The sequence below is a fragment of the Pseudonaja textilis genome, chromosome 3, assembly GCF_049901715.1.
Source record: "Pseudonaja textilis isolate UNSWEBS1 chromosome 3, rPseTex1.2, whole genome shotgun sequence".
Classification (NCBI taxonomy): domain Eukaryota; kingdom Metazoa; phylum Chordata; class Lepidosauria; order Squamata; family Elapidae; genus Pseudonaja; species Pseudonaja textilis.
In genome coordinates this window covers 186,985,326-187,007,890 of record NC_141992.1, presented here as the reverse complement: position 1 = coordinate 187,007,890, position 22,565 = coordinate 186,985,326, and the positions used below count along the sequence as shown (strand labels likewise).

At 41.4% G+C, this 22,565-nt stretch overlaps 1 protein-coding gene across 23 annotated transcripts in view; it reads left to right on the top strand.

Annotated features, from left to right (window-relative positions):
• Positions 1-22,565, top strand: part of MTSS1 (MTSS I-BAR domain containing 1) — a 155,122-nt gene that overhangs the window by 31,909 nt on the left and 100,648 nt on the right. For all 23 annotated transcript variants that reach the window (XM_087931698.1, XM_087931696.1, XM_087931689.1 and 20 more), the window contains exon 3: positions 95-168. In XM_087931698.1, coding sequence (XP_087787824.1) covers positions 95-168 — 74 coding nt within the window. The remainder of the gene's footprint in view (positions 1-94; positions 169-22,565) is intronic.

The following is a 22,565-nucleotide window of genomic DNA, read 5'->3' as shown; positions in this document are numbered from 1 at the left end:
CCGTCTAATAGTATTTTTTCTTCTTTTTGTGTAAGTGACCCAAACAGACTGCAACAATCTGTTTCTAATATTATGCTGTCTGCTTGTATTCTAGGACGACGGTTGTAGCCGCAGCTGCCTTCCTGGACGCTTTTCAGAAAGTAGCAGACATGGCAACCAATACGCGTGGTAAGCAGATGTGTCAGTTTGGGGGGTTTTTTGTCTTTAACTTTAGCAGTTTGGTATGTGGACTGCAAAACCTGTAGGTGCTGTCTCCCTCTTCTCTTTTTTTTTTCTTTTTTTTTTTTGTTAATTGGCTATTGGGACCCATGGCATATCTGTTAAAGACATCTGTGAGTATTCCGTTTTCCCCTCCCCGAGTGTGAATCTCTGCCCGTGGCTTCAAAGAATGTAAGCCAGAAACCTGTCACTGAAACCTGCTTGGTGTGAATAACGGGCATGTGTGGTTTCATTGGCCATCTGAATGTGCTATTGTGGCTTTGAAACAAAAGGGCTGCTTCGTTTTATTGGAAGAGAAATTTATTGGGCCAGATTAAGTCTACGGTCTTGAGTTTTGGAAAGAGTGGGAAGGAAAGCCACAAATGCATTAAATGAGATGCAGTGTAAATATATATTTTTCCTCCCTCCTCCCTCCCAGAAGTAGAGGAAAATAAGCACAAGTTGGATCAAGCAGGGGTGTCAAATTAGATTTCATTGAGGGCTTCATCAGTGTTGTGTTTGACCTCGCCGGGGGGGCAGGGGACATGGCCATCTCGACTTCACTCATCGAGGCTCCATTTTCGGCCACGAGAGCCTATTGCAGCCCTCTGCCAGCAAAAATAGAGCCCGCGGTAGGGCTGCATGTGCCCCCCCCCCGGCTCTTATTTTTGGCCACAATGGCCTCCTGCAATCTTCTACCAACAAAAACAGAGCTCCACTTTTGCTGGCAGAGGCCCCACGGGCCGGTCCTTCACTGTTTCCAGGGCAGACCCGCAGGCCAAATCTAAGCACCCCGCAGGCCGAATCTGGCCCGCCGGCTTTGAGTTTGACACCCCTGATGTAAGGTGTCCTCCCTGTAATATACAAGACAGTCCATGAGCTGAGATGTAGCTACTTTCTAAGACTTTAGCTACAGGCTTTTCATATAGTAGAACTCTTAGGTTCACCTGCTTATGTTTCCAAATGAGTAAGTGCATTTGAAGCTGACTCGTCAGCACTTCTTAATGGATCCCATCCAATACGAGACCCACTGAAAATGCATATTCACTGCAGTCCTATTACCTGGCTTTTATTGTGGGTAGGGTGGTTCCTCCAATCCTTCTAGTGCCTTGCAGTTGTTTTGAGACTTCACCTCCCCAAATTCCAAACTGACTAGGAACTCCGGAAGATTTGAAGCTTGTACCCATTGGGGAAATGTGAAGGAAGGATTATGTGTGTCTTCATTAGCAAGAAAAGGTTGTGGCTGACCTGGGTGCATTCCATTGCTAATTAACAAAGCATGCGTTTTTTGTTTATCTTAAGGTGCTATATTTCAAACCTGTGTGTTACGTTTGCTTTACAAAATTCTGTTTGTTTTACCAAGTTCTTTCTAAGGTTGATAGAATTGCTATTTAGCGCTACCATTGGTTTACTTGCCCTTTTGAAGATTGGTTGGCCTTCACAGATAAGCATTCTAAAAATATATTTTAGAAATATATAAAAGACTTCATCTCATAGATTCTCCCTTTCCAAATATGCAAATATGCATTTTCTGGAAAATGTAAATAATACACAATTGATAATAATTCTGGGAGTGTCAACCAGGTTCAAGTTTCACCTTAAAAGAAGTGCACAGGTAACTTTAGTCATTTTCTTTCAGAGTTATTTTTTTTTGTTTTTTTTGTAGAAAAAGAGGTCTCATTCGAAGCAGTTAAAAACAGCCATCATTTTGTGCAGCTGTAACATTCTTGGATTTTTGGCTTAACATAATATGAGAACCCAATTTCTGTGGTTTAAAAACTGTGGTTTGGGGCTTGGTGTGACATAACCCAAGCTGAATGTGCTTAGCCAGCAGCTACGGTTAAAACATATCTGGCTTAATAGGGTGATGTATCCCCTTGTTACATTGCGCAGTAATTGCTGCACATTTCATGCATATTACCAGCAGCAAATTTCAAGTTTTCAGTGATGTAACATGCTTGTCTGTTTCTCTTGTAAAAAGAATGTCATATTATCACATTGATCTCCCATTCAAGTAACAGTCAGATCCCTCTTGCTCAGCTTTTAAAAGTCATTTGGTGTTAGCTACATGTTGTCATCTAGTAAATGATTTCTATATGACTTATACCCATGATGGCGAACCTATGGCAGGTGTGCTGGAAGTGGCATGCAGAGCTATTTCTGCTGGCACATGAGCTGTCGCCCCAGCTCAGTTCTACTACTCATGTGCGCACGACTCCTGCCAGCCAGCTAATTTTCGGGTATCTGCCATGCATGCATGGGGCGGAGCACCTGTGGGAGATGCGCATGTGCAGGGGGGTGGGGGTTGTGCACGCATGCGCAGGGGGCGGGAGGAGCACGGGGGTCGTATTATGGGTGCAAGCACGCATGTGCATGCACTTTTGGCACGCAACGACAAAAAGGCTAGCCATTACTGACTTATACTATGTATGATGTACGGGTACTTCAGTATTTTTGGGGTTGTGGATAGACACACTGAGGAAAATTTAGCCAAGTCAAATTGTGTGTACTATAAAACCATGTTTTACCAGAATTTGATGCAACGGATTACATGCTGCAGCTTAAATATCCTCTGCAACTTGTGTCATGGATATAACAATGCCATTCCGCCAATAACACAAATTATATTATTTGCATCAGTTTCCTTCCTTGTCAAGCAAATAATGTACGTGCCATCTGTTCTTTGATTTGAAGAACTTTCTTGAATAATAGACATCCTTCCGTTTCGTTCATCTGTTAAACCAGGCACCCCATTGCATTTTCATATACAGGCAGTCCTTGACTTACAATCGTAATGGAACCTGCCCAGCACGGTAGTAAATTGTGACAGTCATAAAATGGATGGATCACAACCTTCTCTCCCCACCTTCCAAAACAAAAAAGTTAAGCATGATTGACTGGGGACAGTTTGGCTCAAAACTGGAAGTGCTGGCTTTTTAGCAAAATTGTTGTAAAGCAATGCTGTCACAATGCAGTCACATGACCAGGGGTGGAACACAGCCGTAAATGTGTCTGTATTGCCAGTGGAGCCTTGAGTCCAGAGGTGGTATTCAGCAGGTTCTGACCAGTTCTGGAGAACCAGTAGTGCAAATTTTGAGTAGTTCGGAGAACTGGCACATACCACCTCTGACTGGAGATTTTACAGTATCCTCCCCCTGCCACGCCCACCAAGCCATGGCTACAGAACCGGTAGTAAAAAAAATTGAATCCTGGATTCCGGTCGTGACCCGATTTGGTCGTGTCCAGAAGTATGAGAGACTGCATATATGCGCAATAAAAAAAAAATGGGCAGCAAAGGGGAAATCAGCGTGAAAAGGGAATCTTTCCGTGCCGATTTTGTTCGCCACCCGATTTGGTCGCGAACAGGAGCATTTGCGACCTGAGGTTCCACTGTGCCTGACATTTGGACATGTGACAGTCCCCTCAATCCCTTGAAATTCTGAATCTGAGTCATAAGTAGCCCCAAGGTAGATAAGTCATAATTTTGAACTGTTACTAAGTGACTGGTCTTACATCAAGGACCTATATGTGTTTATTAAATTTGTAACATTCTTTTTTTATAACTAGATTCTGCTTCATACTGATGCCATAATATGATCAACAGTACATTGGCCCCTCCAAAATACTAAAAACTACAAAGGGCAAAGTTAAAAAAAAAAAATCCAAAGGAGTAGCCTTAGATTCTATACTGCAGTTCCTCACATGCTGATGTTTCAGTTTGTTTCTGTTTGTTTGAGTTTCTGAAAGTTTCTTCCCAAGTCATGTTTATTTTTTTTTCCTTAATATTTTGCAGTTGCCATTGAGAACTTCTCTGTGTTATGTATATCTGCCTTCTGTTAGAAACAAGTTAAAAAACCTACCCTGGGTTTTAGCTTTCATATACGTCCTATGTAGGGTCTTGGTTTCCATAACCATTTGTCTATGAGTGCTTCACAAAGTGAGGTCCAGATACAATTTGACTATGAAGTTTATGCCTGCGTTTCATTTCTTTAGAGTTCTGTAGCATGGCTTATTTTCAGTGAATTTCTTCACATAGGATTATGGTTCCTATAGTGATGACTGTCTAGGAATAAGTTATCATTAAGATAATTGGGTGTAATGATTTTAATCTCATATATGCTGCTTTTTATTAAGGTTATTCCTGGAGGAAATACATTATGTTACGCATGACACAACCTTAAGTACCAAGATTCTGTTTGTATCGCTGGACTAGACAAATAAATTAGGCTGTCATCTTTTCCCAAATATAATGACTTTAAGGAAGGCATAGTTGCTGCGAGTGCAAATTTTTGGACAGGCTCTTGAGCTTCGGTGGAATTTGGGGTTTATACAAACATAAAACTTCCTCTTTCAGTCCTCTCTTCAAAATGCTTTAGCCATCTACTCAGATATGGTGGTTTTATATTAGAAGTCACGGGGTGGGCTTCAAAAATTTCAGCAATGGGTTTTCTGCCGGGTTGCTGGGTGGGAGTGGCCATGGTGGGCGTGGCCTAGTTGGCCTCCTGCACCGTGGTGGGGGGGGTGTTTTCGCTTTCCCCAGACTCCAGAGGCTTTCCTCAAGCCCCTGGAAGGGCAAAAATGACCTTCTCTGGAGGCCAGAAATGGGCTTGTTTCCGGACTTCTGGAACTTCTGGGAGGCCTGTTTTCCCCCCTCCCTGAGCCTCCGGGCAGGCCTTGCACTTACCTCACATCCAAAATGGGCTGCATGGAGACTCCTGAGATGGGGTGGGCAGGGCCAGCCAGGGGTGGGATTTGGTGGTTCTCTCAATCAGCCATAACATTAGCAACGGGTCCTCCTGAACCCAGGCGAACCCATAGCAGCCCAGCCCTGGAAAAAGACAGCCTTTTGACCTAGGCACCATTTTGTCGTTTTCTGTCCAGCCTGAAGAAACTGGTGGGATCAGTTTTGAAGTTTTGAGAATTCAGTTTTGGAATTTCTAGATCAGGGTTTCCCACCATTGGCAAGTTTAAGATGCATGCATAAGATGCGTGAACTTCAAGTCCCAGAATTCTGCAGCTAGCCATGCTGGCTGGGCAATTGTGGGAGTGGAAGTCTACAAATATTAAACTTGCCAAGATTGAAAAAAAAACTGATCTAGATGGAGGTTTATGAAATGATAAATTGGTGCCCCTAATCTTACAGAGGCTTTAAAACCTCGTTAATAAACCCAAAAATCAGTTTGTTTTTTTTTTGTTTAAAAAGTTAAGGCACTCGCTTTACCGTGACTCAATTTTTAATTGGATTTATATCCATCTCTATTAGGGGCAAGGGGTTCTCTCATTTTATCTCCATTACAAAAATCTGTGAGTAACTTGCAGTGAGTGTGAACAGTTGACCCACACTCCTCCAGCTAATTCCATAGTGGAGTGGGATTTGAAGCAGTCCAAAGTCATAAGGCATTAACAACTATATCATATTGTCTCGTCTTACTTTCCTTACCTCCAGGTTCTAAAGTGGTGACGGGTACCATAATCAGCTTGGTAATGACCTATTCCTGCCTTAAATAATACTTAATTTCCAAGTTGTTAATTTGTTCTAAGGAACATCCCTTGGCACTCATCCACAATGAGCAATGAGAAGGTACATCCACAAAATGACATGGAAATACTGTATGTGTTACAAGGTGTGGTGTACTTGACTTGCATGGAAGCATTCCTTTTCTGTGGGTAGTTGAAACAAAAATGCTGACTTACTCTTGCCTAATGCAAAAATGAGGGTTACATTGCAAATTTTATTTTGAAACCCTAATGAGCTGAAAGCTCTCTTGAACGGTGCTTATTGTAGTTACTGGAAGTTGCAATCTATTTTAGGGCCCAGCCAATCCTGCTGAGAAAAGCGTTTTATCCTTGAAAAGTCAGCAGGAGACCACATGAGCTGTTCATCAGCCTTTATGAGCACTAGATTTGCAAGACAAAAAAGGGCTGTATACAATAATCCTGTGTACACTTATTATTAAACAGGTCTAAACTACTGTTATGATCCGTGTTTTATGTCTTCACCACATCTGAAGTTACGTGGCACGGCAATAAAACCTTTGTGAGTTCAAAATCTGACTTGGTGGACTCAACAAAACAAGTCCTATCTCTCTTCTCTTAATTTCCTCATAGACACAACGAAGTTTTGGAAATGTGTGTGCAATAGAATTTCTGATTTGATGAATTCTTCTCCATTCCAACCATATCTTTTTTGGGAGGGTTCAATTTATCCAGTGGGTTTTGTTTCTTAGGATTTGTGAAGGAGAACAAGGTAATGTAAAGAGAAATATCAGTAACCTTTCTTTGGGGATACTTTTCCAAGTTTAATCAAGTCACGATGTCAGGACTTGGGTTAGCAGCCCATTTTAGTCTATGAGTTTTCGGGTGGGTTGCTACTGGTTCACACTGGTTCAGGCAAACCGGTTGTTAATTTTATGGCCAGTTCAGCTAACCGGCAAATCCCATCCCTGCTGGCTCTTCCCACCCCGCCCCTCCCAGGAGTCCCCACGCAGCCAATTTTGGGTCACAGGTAAGTGTAGGGCCCATGCGGAAGCTCAGGGAGGGGGAAAATTGGGCTTCCTGCAGGTTCCGTTTCCGGTCTCCAGAGAGTTGCTGGAGCCCAGTAAGGGTGAAAACAACTCCCCCCCCACAATGGCCTGTTTTCCCTTCCAGGGTGGTACAGAAGGTTGACTAGGCCACGCCCACCCAGCAACCGAGTAGAGAACCGGTTGTTAAATTATCACCCCTTCAAGCTTTATTTCTATTGTAAAGGGGATAAACAGTGACCATAGAGGTAACTTATAGATTAAATCTGCCTTCACCCTATATCCTGAATACATGATGGGCCACCAGCTCATTTCATTGACCAGTACCTCTCTGCATAGTGCTGGAGAATCTTGTTGTGGTTGAGTTGCAAATTTGTGTCTGATGCTTTGTGACTCCATGGACCACAGCACAGCAACTTCCCCCGTTCTCCACTGTCCCTTGGAGTTTGCTCAAATTCATGTTCATTGCATCGATGACGCAGTTGTGGTTAGCCGGCCGCAGGTGCGGACGGTAGAGGAGAACGAGGACTCAGATGAGGGTCCGGGACCATCAGGGAGTGGACTGCTGCCTTCAGGGATTATGGGGGCTGGAAGCAGTGATGAGGAAGTTCCCGAGGAGCCTGTGCCAAGTGTGCGTGAGCGCAGGATGATTTGTAGAAGAGAACAGTTGGAGCAGCACAGGTGACTCGGGAGTAAGGATGCAACGTAATGGTGTCGTTCGTGTCGTCGCCCCCTCAGGAATATAAGCCTAGTTTCAAAAGGTTTTTGCCTTTGCAGAAGGCGAAAAAGCTCTATGGACCCAGCATCATGTGTAGACACTCCGGCTTATCTGAAGAATTCTGTCAAGGCTTTTCTGGTTGGACTAATTGGCTGCAAGCCATCTTTTATCTACAAAGAAGTTTATTTGTAGATTAAAGCTGTGAAGTTTTGAGTTGCTGCATTTGTTTGAGATTTCCTTGCTGGTAACAGGGTTGGGTCAGAACAGACACTATCTAACCATCTCATCCATTGCTGTCCCCTTCTCCTTTTCCCTTCAGTCTTTCCCAACACGGGGGCCTTTTCCAAGGAGTCCTCTCTTCTCCTTAGGTGGCCAAAGTATTTGAGCTTCAGCTTTCAGTATCTATCCTTCCAAAGAACCTGCCTTAAGTCCCTGCATAAAATGTTTATGACTTATTCCTATTATTCTTCCCCCTGCCCCAAGTGTTTCTCACCTACCCAATGAAGACCTTTACATCTGATCATGTGAGCATTGAAAAGGATTGAACCCATGTTCCATGAACCATTGTATTATGTCTGGGATTGTTGGGGCAGAGCAAAGTACAACGCCTTACGTTCCGTTTAGTTTAGGCCTTGGTTCAGTCAGCAGGAGGTGAATTGAAATTGATAATTCTTTTGATTGCCTGTATTAAATATTCATGTAGAAGAAGCTTGGAAGATGCGTTTTAAGTACCATTGTTCCCTCTTCTACTTCCGTTTTGCCCCCTTCCTCTCTTTCCAGGAGTTTGCATTTATGAGACTGATGGGGAGATTATTTGAAAGCCGAGTACTTCCTCCAGGATGGACAATTGAGCTTCAAAGTACAATTGTTAACAAATCCTTTGATACTCCCTTTGATGTTTGTATTTTTCCTCCCTGTTTCTCAATACAGCATGCCTTTATTTTCTTTGGCTTTTTATTCTGTCTTATTGAGAAGTAGAATTAGAAAGGGTTTTAACCTCTCTCTGAATCACCTTCCCCCCGCCCACCCTAAAAATAGACAACTGGACTCAGAAGAGGATGGCCAAGGTGTGTGGGTACTTAACTATTTAATGGGCCTTGCACTTCTTCAAAATATGCTGAACTAATTTTGCATTGTACATGTTAATTGTTGCAAGGAGTTTATATACCTTTTAGGGGGAAAGGACCTTTGATTCCGGTCTTGGATGAATGACTAATCAAATTATGAGAGTGAACTTCGATGTCGAGAGCAAGCAACTTCACCTCTAAAAAGTAAATCTGGTATAAAATTGAATTTGAAAACGATTTCAGAATTACGATGGTGCTGAAAGTTATGAATTAGGGTGCATGGATTTGTACCGCATGCCAGCTTGACTTTTTCCCCTATATATAGAATCTGCAGTATCTCTAAATTTCAGGGAAAGTGCAAGTCAATCAATCAATCAATCCTTTAAGAAGATATTTTAATGTTAAAAATTTATGGAGAAGCAGGAGCAGCAGCTATAAAAAATAGCTTTGATGGGCCTGGACAATGTGCCTTTTGGACCATTTTCTTATTAATTAATTAATTAATTAATTAGCAATAGCACTTAGACTTATATACCGCTTTATAGTGTTTTACAGCCCTCTCTAAGAGGTTTACAGAGTCAGCCTATTGACCCCAAACAATGTGCTTTTTGGACCATTTTCTTATTAATAAATAAATAAATTAATTAATTAGCAATAGCAATAGCACTTAGACTTATATACTGCTTTATAGTGTTTTACAGCCCTCTCTAAGCGGTTTACAGAGTCAGCCTATTGACCCCAAACAATTTGCGTCCTCATTTTATCCACCTCGGAAGGATGGAAGGCTGAGTCAACCTTGAGCCTGGTGGGATTTGAACTGCCGAATTGTAGGCAGCTGGCTGCAGCAGAAGTAGCTTGCCGTACTGCACACTTACCACTGCGCCACAGAGGCTCCTTTAATTAATTAATTAAGTTTATATTATTATATTCTTCCGTGCAAGGGCCAACCAGATGCTTTGGGGGGGCATAACTTTTGTTTCTTTTTGGCTCTGCTTGGGCTTTTCGGAATTAAAGCGACTGGTTTCAATAGAAGAGACTATTTGTAGCTCAGGATGAAACCGCAGGGTCCTTGGTGCTCTCCGACTTTGGTTGTTTTCTTGCAGACATTTCATTATCAAACTAGGTAAAGCATCTTTGCTGGGGTGGCACTGATGATGTTGTGCAGTTTGGTAATGAAACGTCTGCATGAAAACAAGCAGGCTTAGAGAGCATCAAGGACTCTGCAGATACTGGTTTGTACAAAGCATAATTTGGAAACTTAACCTTGTGTGTGGTTGAATGGCTTAGGGAAAAACTAACTCTTTCCCAATTAAATTAAATTATATTTTAGGTTAACATTGTGGCCTGGTTCCCCTTACATAGTTTTAATGGCTAATCTTTCCTACAAGGTGTTAGATTGTCCAGTAATGTGCATTTACCTACATTTAATAAAAAAAAGTCTTTTGACAGTATCTTAGATGAGGTTCCCACGCCCACCTAAAAAAGTAGCATGGAAACACATCGCTGGAAAGCATTACTTAACATAACCTAATAATTAAAAAAAACTGAACGATCTTAAACAATGTGTATTTCTGCACTGGAAAAGGTTTGGTTCAATGAATGAGCAGTTTATAAAACCCCATCCAGCTTTTCTTTTTTCTTTGTTTGCTGACAATGACTGTTTAATTCGATCCTCTTGTAAGAGGAGGAATTAAAGAATGAAAGAAATCAGCGTGTTTAATCTTTAGTTACAGTTGGAATCCAGTGACTTTGCATTGTTTTGTTCTTGGCTGAAAGAACCTTGTATTAATCTTAATTAGTGGTGGAGGAAGCTGCCCACAACATTACAGATACCCTGTCTATTCTTATTCATTGATTATTATTTTTTTTTAAATTAAGACTAGAGCTAGCTGAGAGTTCACACAGTCCCAATTAATACGGCCCAGGAGCTTTTCCTGGGAGGATATTTCCAGTTCAATAGGTTAAATGGTCGCTATGGTAACCAGCATGGATGCATTTTTTTCCCCCTGTGGACCTTTAAAAACATAATACATAAACTCCAACAGACTTTCCTTCCTTCTTTGGAAGCCTTGGATTCTTTGAAAAGATTATATCACGTAAAAAAGGTGTACATTGTGGAAACTAAATCTAAAGTGACTTGGAAAATACTATTTTGTCTTCAAGCAATAGGATGCATATTTATGCCAGTGGAAATGAAGAGAAGGTGCAGAGCAGATTACTAGTATATGTAAACAAGGCATAGCAATGATGATACATCCCTAATCCCTAGCACCACGTAATGGAGTGAGCTCCCGTTACTTGTCCCAGCTTCTGCCAACCTAGCAGTTCAAAAGCATGTAAAGATGCAAGTAGAAAAATTGGGACCACTTTGGTTGGGAAGGTAACAGCGTTCCGTGCGCCTTTGGCGTTTAGTCATGCCGGCCACATGACCACGGAGAGGGATCTTCAGACAGCGCTGGCTCTTCGGCTTTGTAACGGAGATGAGCACCGTCCCCTAGAGCCGGAAACAACTAGCACGTATGTGTGAGGGGAACCTTTACCTTTATGATGATGACTAACAAGAATAGATACAGCAATTGGATAATCTAGTCATTCATGGCCAGAAGTATATCCTATCTAATCTTTTTTCTTAAGTTGAAGGTGATAGGGTACATTTTTGGCCTGTAAAGCGTGGTGTTTATTTGAATTTGGAGAGTTATCCAATTGAAGCTGCCTGAATTATCTAATTTCTTCTAATCTCTTTAATCCTGAACTGTGCCCTTTTTCAGATTTCTTAAAGAAAATGTTTACGATAGACTCAAGCCCTTGTTTATGTAAGGAAAATAGAAAGAGCTAAGCTTTGTCAGCATTCTTTGGACGGGACACTGAAAAAGAGGAAATCTGCCCAGCACTTTCTAAATTGCATCAGACTTCTGTTTGGAAATGAGATCTTATGATCTCTGGTTTAGGATATTCTCCTCCCCCCTCTGGGACCCATTGCAACATTCCCTAGATATCCATTTGCATAAATGGGGCTTAGCATGAGCCCAGTTGAGCTGTTTTCAATTCCTTTGATGGCGATGGCACCATTAACAGTCATTTTCAGAAGGATGCAAGCTACGCAGTGGGTCAGGCCTTGCATTTAAAGATAAAACCTTGCATTTAAAGATAAAAATAAATAAATTGTGATTAAAAGCAGCTTTCTGTGTGTTTCTTTTTCCTCGCTCATGCCTCCTTTGGTTTGAGGCTTACATTTCAGGAACTTTTTTTGCAGCTAATATTTTAAAATCTTGCTTACCTTCCTTTTTTTTTTTTTCCAAGGCGGGAGGTTTTCTACTTACCTAAAACAAATCTAAAACAAGGGACGAAGATGGAAGTTCAAAGGAGAGAGCAAAACCTGCATTTTTGGAAAGTGTAACATGCCCAGCTTTTTCAAATGCTTGAATTTTACTTCTGATCTTAAAAAAAAAAAGAAAAAAAGATTGGGTAGGGGGGCAAATCTCAATTTCTAAAATATTTATAATTAGGGCTATTTTCCCCAGAGAAAGCAGGGCTTTTGTTACTTTCAAGTCTTGTTTCCCCATCAATTTTTGATGCGTTAGAAATCAGGTAATGGGTGCCATGGCAACAGTAATTGATGCAACCAAACAGGAGAAGGTTTTCTTTTCATAAATCTGACGCATGGGATGGCAACGGTTGCCAAAAACATGTACTTGCTGCTAATTATTAAAGGAAAGCAGCATGTTCGTTTAGTTTCATTATTACTTCTCAGCAGCTAGTATTCATGTTGTCCGTGATTCTTAAGGTGGTATACAGATATTAAATAGCTCTTGATTTCATAGCCAAACGCATTACTCATTTGGGCATCTGGTGGTGATGAATGCCGTGTTCTTCTTTTTATTGATTTTGGGTTCTGTAGGAGATAAACAGGCTGAGCCCGAGGGAGGGATCAAACGTATCATCAGTCATGAGTCCCTGCGCTCCCACAGGAGAGCTTAAGTCCAGCCCACCTTGAATTCCTTTCTTATCTCCCACTCATTTCCCTTGACTGTTAGTAGTTCAGATTTTCGTAGAGAGCTTAAGCTTCCGGTAAATCTTTATGCTCATTTGAACTGCCGGAATCTCCTGATTTCCCTGGTGCTTGACAAGATCCCTGCATTAACTTTAATGGATACTGTTAGGTATAACATTGGTCACCTAACTAGTTTGGGTAAGATAATATATATATAAGCTATGATTCTTAGTTTAAAGTGTGTGTCACTTTAAATGCAAAGCATGTATTTTGGGTGTGGTGTGAAACCACCATAAGAGGGAGCAAGAGACGCTGACGATTCCCTGACGCTTTGCTGGCAATTACTGGAGTTGCAAACGGAAGAGAGGAGTTTTCTGAGTTTGTTGCATATCTCTCTCTACTGCGAGGAGATAAATCACCGGACTGTTATTTTGTAAGTGTACCGACCTCTCATTTTGGACATTGGAATTTGCAAATGAATAATCCCTGGACGGACTGAACTAAGTGAATGATATATGGACTGTTTTGACTATGCTTTAACTCTTGCTGGAATAAAACTACTTTAATTGGCACTGTGTATGGCTTACTGAGTGTAAGCTACACAACACTTATCTCACATATTTTGCCTGCCTGCCTGACTGCCCTGCAGATCTTGCTAGGGTATATCCCTAACAGATACCATAGAGTTATAGCCTTGCTACAATAAGGTTAGGAAAATACTCTGCATTTCACATACCTCTGACAAGAATCTACCTCCATTCCAGGCTACAAATCCCCACAATCATTCTAGAGGTTTTTGGATAAGCGAACTATTGTGGCTACATAAAGATTTTGGCTATCCTTCTTTATACCGGTAGTCCTTCGTTTAGTGACCGTTTGAAGTTACAATGGCACTGAAAAAAAAGGAACTCTTATGGCTGTTTTTCACGCTTACGATCATCGTAGCATTCCCTCAGTCATGGGATCAAAACGCTGGCTTGTATTTATAATGGTTGCTTGGCAACTGGCTTGTCTTTATGACGGTTGCAGTGTCCAGGGTCTTGTGGTCACCTTTAGCAACCTTCTGACAAGCAAAGTCAATCGGGAAGCCACTCATCAGCCATGTTCCTAACTTAACAACTCTAGTGATTCACTTAGCCATCGTGTCAAGAAAGGTCATAAAAAGGGGCAAAACGCGCTTAACTGTCTCGCTTAGCAACATAAATGTTGGGGTCAATTGTAGTCGTAAGTCGAGGACTGCCTGTACCTTTCCCAACTTTTCTGGGTTTTTTTTTTTCCCCTGGGTCTTTCTTTTTAATAACCTTGCATCAAGCTTCATCGCTGGTTTTAGGTCAAGGATTTGAATCAACAATTTCATAAGGAAGAAGCAAATATTTCAAGGAATTGGGCAAAGCCTGAGGCAGGAAAAAGATACAGCCAAACGAAGCATAAAGGCCGCCCAGATTTCATTCACATAAGCACACAAAATTCCCTCTTTTAAAGAAATTCTCCTCTTCTTCTTCTTCTTTTTTTTTGAAAAAGATTCTTGGCACAAGCCTCTGGTTTGTGATGCAAATTATACCCTAAAAATTGAAATCGGATGGGCAAACCCGTTTTGCGCCCTTCTGCCTGCGTTATTTGTGTACAAAACAAGGTCAGGGGTATAAGAAGTCCTAAGATGACGGGTTTGGGAAATTAAGGGTTGGCACATCAAAAGCAGCTTTATTTAATCCTTGAACACAATGGCCAGTGGCGCTGATTTTCTTGCTTAGGCATTTCCTTCTCTTATGATGCAATCTTCCTTCCAAAGCTGCTCCTGAGCCCTGCTCTCTGATGTCCCCTTCATCCCTGGAGGATTAAGGCCTCTGTGTATTTTCACACATTCCTGTTGTACAGAAAGTCTTGCTCATTAGCGGAGGTTTGTTTTGTGCATGGGCAAGGTTGATCACTGTGGAACACTTTTACTCATGATGTGCTCCTTATTTGTATGCTCAGCTGCATCGTACGCCCTTCACATAATCTATCTCTGTTTTTTCTTTCTGTGCACCAGGTTTTTCACAAGCCAGTTATTTATCTTGCTGTTTTGTGCCAAGAATCAACTTGTCACAACAAGGCTTCCCCCTCTGCACCTGCCTTTTTTTCCTCCTCGTTCCCGCTCCCTCTTCCTTCCTTTCATTCTTCCCCTCCTTTCTCTCTCCCTCTCTTGTCCTTCCTTCCTCCCTCCCTCCTTCCCTCCCTCCTTCCTCCTCCCCTTCTCTCTTCCTTCCTTTCATTCCTCCCCTCCTTTCTCTCTCCCTCTTTTGTCCTTCCTTCCTTCCTCCCTCCTTCCTTCCCTCCCTCCTCCCCTTCTCTCTTCCTTCCTTTCATTCTCCCTCTCTTGTCCTTCCTCCCTCCCTCCCTCCTTCCTCTTCCCCTTCTCTCTTCCTTCCTTTCATTCTCTCTCCCTCTCTTGTCCTTCCTTCCTCCCTCCCTCCTTCCTCCCCTTCTCTCTTCCTTCCTTTCATTCTCTCTCTCTCTCTTGTCCTTCCTTCCTCCCTCCCTCCTTCCTCCCCTTCTCTCTTCCTTCCTTTCATTCCTCCCCTCCTTTCTCTCTCCCTCTTTTGTCCTTCCTTCCTCCCTCCCCTCCCTCCCTTCCCGCCCCTCCTTCCTCCTCCCCTTTTCTCTTCCTTCCTTTCATTCTCTCTCCCTCTCTTGTCCTTCCTCCCTCCTCCTCCTCCCCTTCTCTCTTCCTTCCTTTCATTCTTCCCCTCCTTTCTCTCTCCCTCTCTTATTCTTCCTCGCCTCCTCCTTTCCTTGCTCTTGGTTCCTGTATTACCTGTACTCTGATGAATGGAGCATTTTCAATAGAGGGAAGCTCACCAAATATCATATAGTTCAAAATGGATTGCAGAGTGTATATAAAACAAGCCTTTTTTTTTTTCATTTTCACAGGCAAAACTGGCTTTTTCTCTGAGCCAAATCTCAAGATTTTTTTTGAGATTGTGGTTCTTTTTTCTTTTTCTTTGAAAGAACAGGTTGTTAAGGCTCTATTATAAATGCTAACCCCATTCCATTTCCAAATGCTATCTCCGATTAATGAGGATTAGATTATAAAAGTTATTTTGTTGAGGAATGTTTTTATTCCGGTGTCATGGATTTGGTGCATGGGCAACCCAAATATTTTGATTGAACTGTTGCTTGAAAAGTTCAGTACAAACATTGCTATCTTTTGCATTGTTAAAAATATATATATATATTTTTTGAAAAAGAACCCCACAATTATTTCCACATGAAACAAATAAGCCAGGCTTTGAGGTTCATGACTTAGGGAAATGATTTTTGGTACACTTTACCTCTGTATTGATCTTTGCAGTGATCAGCGTGCAAGGCCTCGGTTGTTTCATGTAATCAGAATATCTATACTGACTCTGTATTGGAAGATCATAGACTTCATGTTTGCCCAAAGCTCCATTATGAGAAGGCTAAATGAGAGAGCTAAGGGATCTAGTTTAAATTTCAATAGATTTTGATTTTTTGATTTCATCTGTGTGAAATCAGCTCTTCATTAATTTTAAAGCGGTACACTGCAGCAACAGATAAGTTATGCAAGTTAGCTTAATGGAAAGTTAGCTTTCCATTTATGTAGGTCAGCCACATAAAATTCCCATTTTATGAGACCCAAATCCCATTGATTAATGAAGATTATGTAAAATATTTGCAATTGTCAATGAATACTGATTGATGAGTGCCTGTTTTCAACGGTAAGGCCAACGTCCTTTTAAAAATGAAAGGGCATTAATATGTAACCAGCTGGTATCTCCCTGGGTAACTGGCAGTGGGCACAGTAGAAACTGCTTCTCTTTGCAATGGCGGCGCTTGGAAAGGTTTTCCTCAGCTCCTATCATAACACTTCTTTCTAAGCAAAATGGGGGAAAAATTTGCATTATTCCCTGCTGCGAGTGTCTGGGCTTAGGGACTGGTTACTATAGAAACTAATGTTGAAGAAATGACTGGGAGTTCATCCTCTGAGTTTGTGCTGATTTCACAGTATGGTGCAATCCGGCGTGTTGTGATTCCTGCCCACCCTCGTTTCTTTTCCTCACAGGAAGGAAAAACAACACGGTATTTGACTTTCGCGATAGAGGCACCAAAAGAGATTGCTGGTGGGAAAGAAGGGATGCCAAGACAAGTGAATGGCAGCCCTTTGATTAAGATATATCGTAATTTTGGTGTGAAGTAGATTGATACAAATCCCTGGGCAAGTGGGCTTCACTGAAAAAGTTGTGAATCCTCTGTGAATTTGAGGGTGGGGTTTGTGTTACCCACCCCTTTTCTGATTCTTGCCCTCAGTGGAAAAGAAGAACAGATGGGACATAAAAACAGTATTCCTATGTGACAAGACAGTAGATGAGCGGTGGTGGCACAGTGGTTAGAATACAGTATTGCAGACTGACTCTGCCCACTGCCCACTGCCAGGAGTTTGATCCTGACCGGCTCAAGCTCAACTCAGCTTTCCATCCTTCTGAGGTCGGTAAAATGAGGACCCAGATTGTTGGGGGCAGTTTGCCGACTCTATAAATCACTTAGAGAGGGTTGTAAAGCACTAAAGCGGTATATAAGTGCTATTGCTAAGTGCTATGTAATCCTGCTGTATTATCTTCATTACTGATTGAGGGCTGGCCCAGTGGGTTTGCATTTTCTTGCCTTGTGACATCGCAATAAATGATGTAAGTGATATATGTCTGGGAAAGAGAACAAAATGGAGTGAATTGGCCCTCCCTGTTCCCCCCAGGAAGTTATATCGAACTTAAACAATGCTGCCATTGATATTTACACTACATATTCTCCGTATTTGGGTCATTCAGAACAGCATAGAAAGGGCACTGTCCAAGCCTCTGTTTTGCTCACAAGCAGCAAACTGAGTGCCGTTAACTTGATTTTGTGTGCTGATGATTATTTTTTATATAAGTAAAAGCTTTGGTTGATTATGAATGAACTATAAATACATTAAAACATAAAGGTTTTGCAAATGGGTAAGTTTTTTAGTCTGGGGATTTGGGGAGTGACTCTTGGTTTATTTGGGTATCTTGATTGAAATTCGTTATGGTAAAAAGAAATCCTTTTCTCCCTGTTTTCTGGTTGCGTTTTGGTATAGTGAAGGATAATTGAAAGTTTGAAACCGACCCTGATTTTATAGGTGAAGAGTTCATGCATTTCACCATCTGCAGTTCCTACTACAGTCGTACCTCGGTACTCATTGGTTCTGGGTGGTACCAAAATGATGAGTACCAAACAGTTTTTTAAGGAATAATATAGTGAGTCACAAGATAGCAAGTTCTAGCTTGTGTGTTGAGTACCGGGACAAAATATTTGCATCAAAAATGCATCGAGTACCAAATTGGATGAGTTTCAAAATATTTGAGTATCACGGTACCACTGTACTAAAGCTATGGGTGTGAATTCGTTGTTGCAGTGTCGTCTTAAAATACAGGTGAAACTCAAAAAATTAGAATATCGTGCAAAAGTTCATTTATTTCAGTAATGCAACTTAAAAGGTGAAACTAATATATGAGGTAGACTCATTACATGCAAAGCAAGATAGTTCAAGCCATGATGTGTCATAATTGAGATGATTATGGCTTACAGCTCATGAAAACCCCAAATCCGCAATCTCAGAAAATTAGAATATTGTGAAAAGGTTCAATATTCTAGGCTCAAAGTGTCCCACTCTAATCAGCTAATTAAGCCATAACACCTGCAAAGGGTTCCTGAGCCTTTAAATGGTCTCTCAGTCTGGTTCAGTAGGAATCACAATCATGGGAAAGACTGCTGACCTGACAGTTGTGCAGAAAACCATCATTGACACACCCTCCATAAGGAGGGAAAGCCTCAAAAGGTAATTGCAAAAGAAGTTGGATGTTCCCAAAGTGCTGTATCAAAACACATTACTAGAAAGTTATGTGGAAGGGAAAAGTGTGGAAGAAAAAGGTGCACAAGCAGCAGGGATGACCGCAGCCTGGAGAGGATTGTCAGGAAAAGGCCATTCAAAAGTGTTGGGGACTTTCACAAGGAGTGGACTGAGGCTGGAGTCAGTGCATCAAGAGCCACCACACACAGAGGGATCCTGGACATGGGCTTCAAATGTCGTATTCCTCTTGTCAAACCACTCCTGAACAACAAACAACATCAGAAGCGTCTTACCTGAGCTAAAGAAAAACAGAACTGGTCTGTTGCTCAGTGGTCCAAAGTCCTCTGTTCTAATGAGAGCAACTTTCCCATCTCATTTGGAAACCAAAGACCCAGAGTCTGGAGGAACAATGGAGAGGCACACACTGAAAGATGCTTGAAGTCCAGTGTGAAGTTTCCACAGTCTGTGTTGATTAGGGGAGCCATGTCATCTGCTGGTGTTGGTCCACTGTGCCTAATTAAGTCCAGGGTCAATGCAGCTGTCTACCAGGAGATTTTGGAGCATTTCATGCTTCCTTCTGCAGACAAGCTTTATGGGGATGCTGACTTCATTTTCCAGCAGGACTTGACACCTGCCCACACTTCCAAAAGCACCAAAACCTGGTTCAATGACTGGGTTACTGTGCTTGATTGGCCAGCAAACTCGCCTGACCTGAATCCCATAGAGAATCTGTGGGGCATTGCCAAGAGAAAGATGAGAAACATGAGACAGAACAATGCAGAAGAGCTGAAGGCCGCTTCTGAAGCATCCTGGTCTTCCATAACACCTCAGCAGTGCCACAGGCTGCTAGCTTTCATGCCACGCCGCATTGAGGCAGTAATTGCTGCAAAAGGGGCCCCAACTGAGTACTGAGTACATATGCATGCTTATAGTTTTCAGAGGTCCAATATTGTTCTATGTACAATCCTTGTTTTATTGATTGCATGTAATATTCTAATTTTCTGAGATTGTGGATTTGGGGTTTTCATGAGCTGTAAGTCATAATCATCACAATTATGACAAATCACGGCTTGAACTATCTTGCTTTGCATGTAATGAGTCTATCTCATATATTAGCTTCACCTTTTAAGTTGCATTACTGAAATAAATGAACTTTTGCACGATATTCTAATTTTTCGAGTTTCACCTGTACAGTAGAAAAGGTGTTTATTCCATCAAATTGAATTCAGATGCCTTATGGAAGAGTTCTGCGTTCTGCGTCCTTTATTTCACAATTGGCACTGGCACGCCTCTGAGAGTATACTGTTGACATTAGGCCAACTGAAAATGAATTTTAAAAGATCGTGCATAAGAAACAGGTGGATGACACAGGTAACCATAGACTGGGGATAAGGCGAGGATAGCTGGAGGCATTTTGTGTAAGGGTGGACTTTCCAGCTGCACATGAAAGAATGTGCATGAAGTATCCTTACACATTGCAATTACCAGTTGTAAGACTAATAATCCTATGGGGGGGGGATCGTTCAGTGAATCTGTCAGCAGATAATTGAGGCTTAGATGTTGTCTGTGCCAGTAGATTTGATGCCACCATGATTCTTGCAATAGGAAGACTTATAATACTAAAAGCACATCTTGCTGTTGGCTTTCTAGTGAGGAGAAGTCTTTTTTAAGCAGTTAACAGATGAAGAGATAAGAATGCTACTTAACTTGACAGGTTGTTACAAAAAGTTATTTTGGTTTGTTCTTCCCAAGCTTGGAAGATAGTTGGGGTCTCTGGGTTTTTTTCCAGTCTGCTTTTAGTAATGGCCTTTTAAATACCCCAATAGCCGAAATAGAATCTAAGATGCTGCTTAACAGGTAATCCTCAATTTACTACCAGAATGTTTGTTACTAAGCAAGTGAGCTGCACTCAATTTTACGACTTTTCCGTCATGATTGTTAAGCAAATCACTGCAGTTGTTATAAGTGAACCACACAATTATTAATGCCCAATGATTTTGCTTGTCGGAAGCTGGCTGGGAAGGTCACACATGGCAATCACATGAACCTGGGACGGTGCAATTGTTGTAAATACATGCCAAGTGCCCAGACTTCGATCATGTGACTGTGGGGATGCTAGAGTGGTCATACGGTGCGAATAAGTCACTTTTTTTCAGTGCTGTTGTAACTTTGGATGGTTGCTAAATGAATGGCTGTGAGTCAAAGATTACTTGCAAACCAGTTGCTCGATTTCATAAAAATTGTGTGGTTCTTGCTGTTTAAATAACTATAAATAACAGAAGGTCTGCTTAAATTGTTGCATGATCCACGTTAACAGAAATATTTAACATGGTAATAATCTCTTGTAAGTCTTAAGTCTTTGAATGTGGAACCCAGTGGCTCAGTTAACACATAACACTAAACCATAGTTTGTTTTAATCATGCTTTGTTGAGTAAACCAAAAGGATTGACTTCGCACAACATGCTGAAAATGAAACAAAACCCATCACGATGAATACATTACTAAAAGATAGCCCAGTTGCATGGTGTGTGTATATTTTGTCTAGACAATAAATTGAAGGGTTTATTTCTTTTTCTTTTGAGAAAGCAGGTTGGGCAACCTATTAATTTGCTCTGTTTATTTTTGATGCATTTAAGTTCCACCACATGGATTCCGTGGGTGGCTAACAAAATACGGTTCTTTACTTTGTTGTTCCCTCTCATCCCTTCAGAAACCACCAGAACGCTTTAGCAAATCCATTTGGCAGCTCATAAAATGTAATTTCAGTTATCAGCAGAAAACATTGAGTGAGTCCTCCGTATGTTTGAAAAAAAACAAAACAAAAAAAACTGATCAGCGGCTTTATGAGGGTTTTTTTTCCACAATTGTTAAGCAAATCATTACAATTGTTAAGTGAATCGTGGGGTCATTAAACAGGGCGTGTTGCCTGGATGAAGGTGAAGTTGTGGAAAACAGACACACCCGACCTATTCAGAAATGACATGAAATCTGAAGGCCAGTTTCAATGAAGGTGACATAAGCACTTCCACAAATACCGTGTGGAAAATGTCATAAGTCCCTTTTTCCAGTGCCATTGTAACTTCGAACGGACACTAAACTAATAGTTGCAAGCTGAGGACTATCTCTAAATCCTATTCAGAGAGTAGAACTATTGAAAACACTGCTTCAGCCACGCCGTTTGAACTCTTCAATGTTATTTGTTTCCAACCTAATAGAGTAGGTGCATTCTCTTTTTAATAGTGGATATGGATGGATGGAATCTAGTATTTATATTTTATCCTTTAAAAAAAAAACAAAAACACCCTGTAGTTCTTTCCATGACATGCAAAACCTAAATCAAGTTTAGGTTGAAATTTTACAAGTGGACCCCAGCTTATAGCCATAATTGGGGCCAGAGTTGTGACGCGAGGAAGTTCTTAGGGGAAGCATGACTTTATGAGGGTTGTTTTTCCACAATTGTTAAGCAAATCATTACAGTTGTTAAGTGAATCGTGGGGTCATTAAACAAATTCAGCATTCCCCCCGCACCCCGACTTTGATGATCAGAAGTCAGCTGGAAAGGTTGCAAATGGTGATCATAACAAATGTGGCAAGAAAAGTTGTAACGTGGGGCAAAACTTAGGTTGCTAAGTGAGAAATTTGTGAAGGAATTTCTCACTTAGCAACATAAATTTTGAGCTCCATTGTGATCATAAGTCACTGTATTCTGAAATTATTAATTCGCTTTCTCTTAGCAAATATCACTTGTAACAGCATTCAACCATCATATTAAGCCAGAGAAGCTACAGGCTTACTTAGCATATTGGCTGCACCTAGATGTAAGCTACGGGAAACTAATGCGGTGCGGGAACCCAGCCATTTATGGTTTAGTCAACAAGCAGTGGTTTAAAAATGCAGGTGGTGTTTTGTATTCCCAAGGTACTTTATTTTTGCAGTTAGGAATGTGAATGGTTGAGAAGAGAGTGCTGTTTTTATTGTTAAGTTGTCTTTGTTTTTCCCTGAGTCAGTTGAGGCATGCGGTCATTAATCAGAGAACACTGCAGTATCACAAAATAAAATATATCAGCAGCACAAAGAAGAGAGAAGATAGCACAAAGGCAGCCCTAGTAATGCAGCTGAAACTGCATAATGCAGTAACTGATTTTAACATCTTTAGCACAAATTACAGTGCGCTGTTGAGTTGCTAAGTAGCTGGTTGACGGC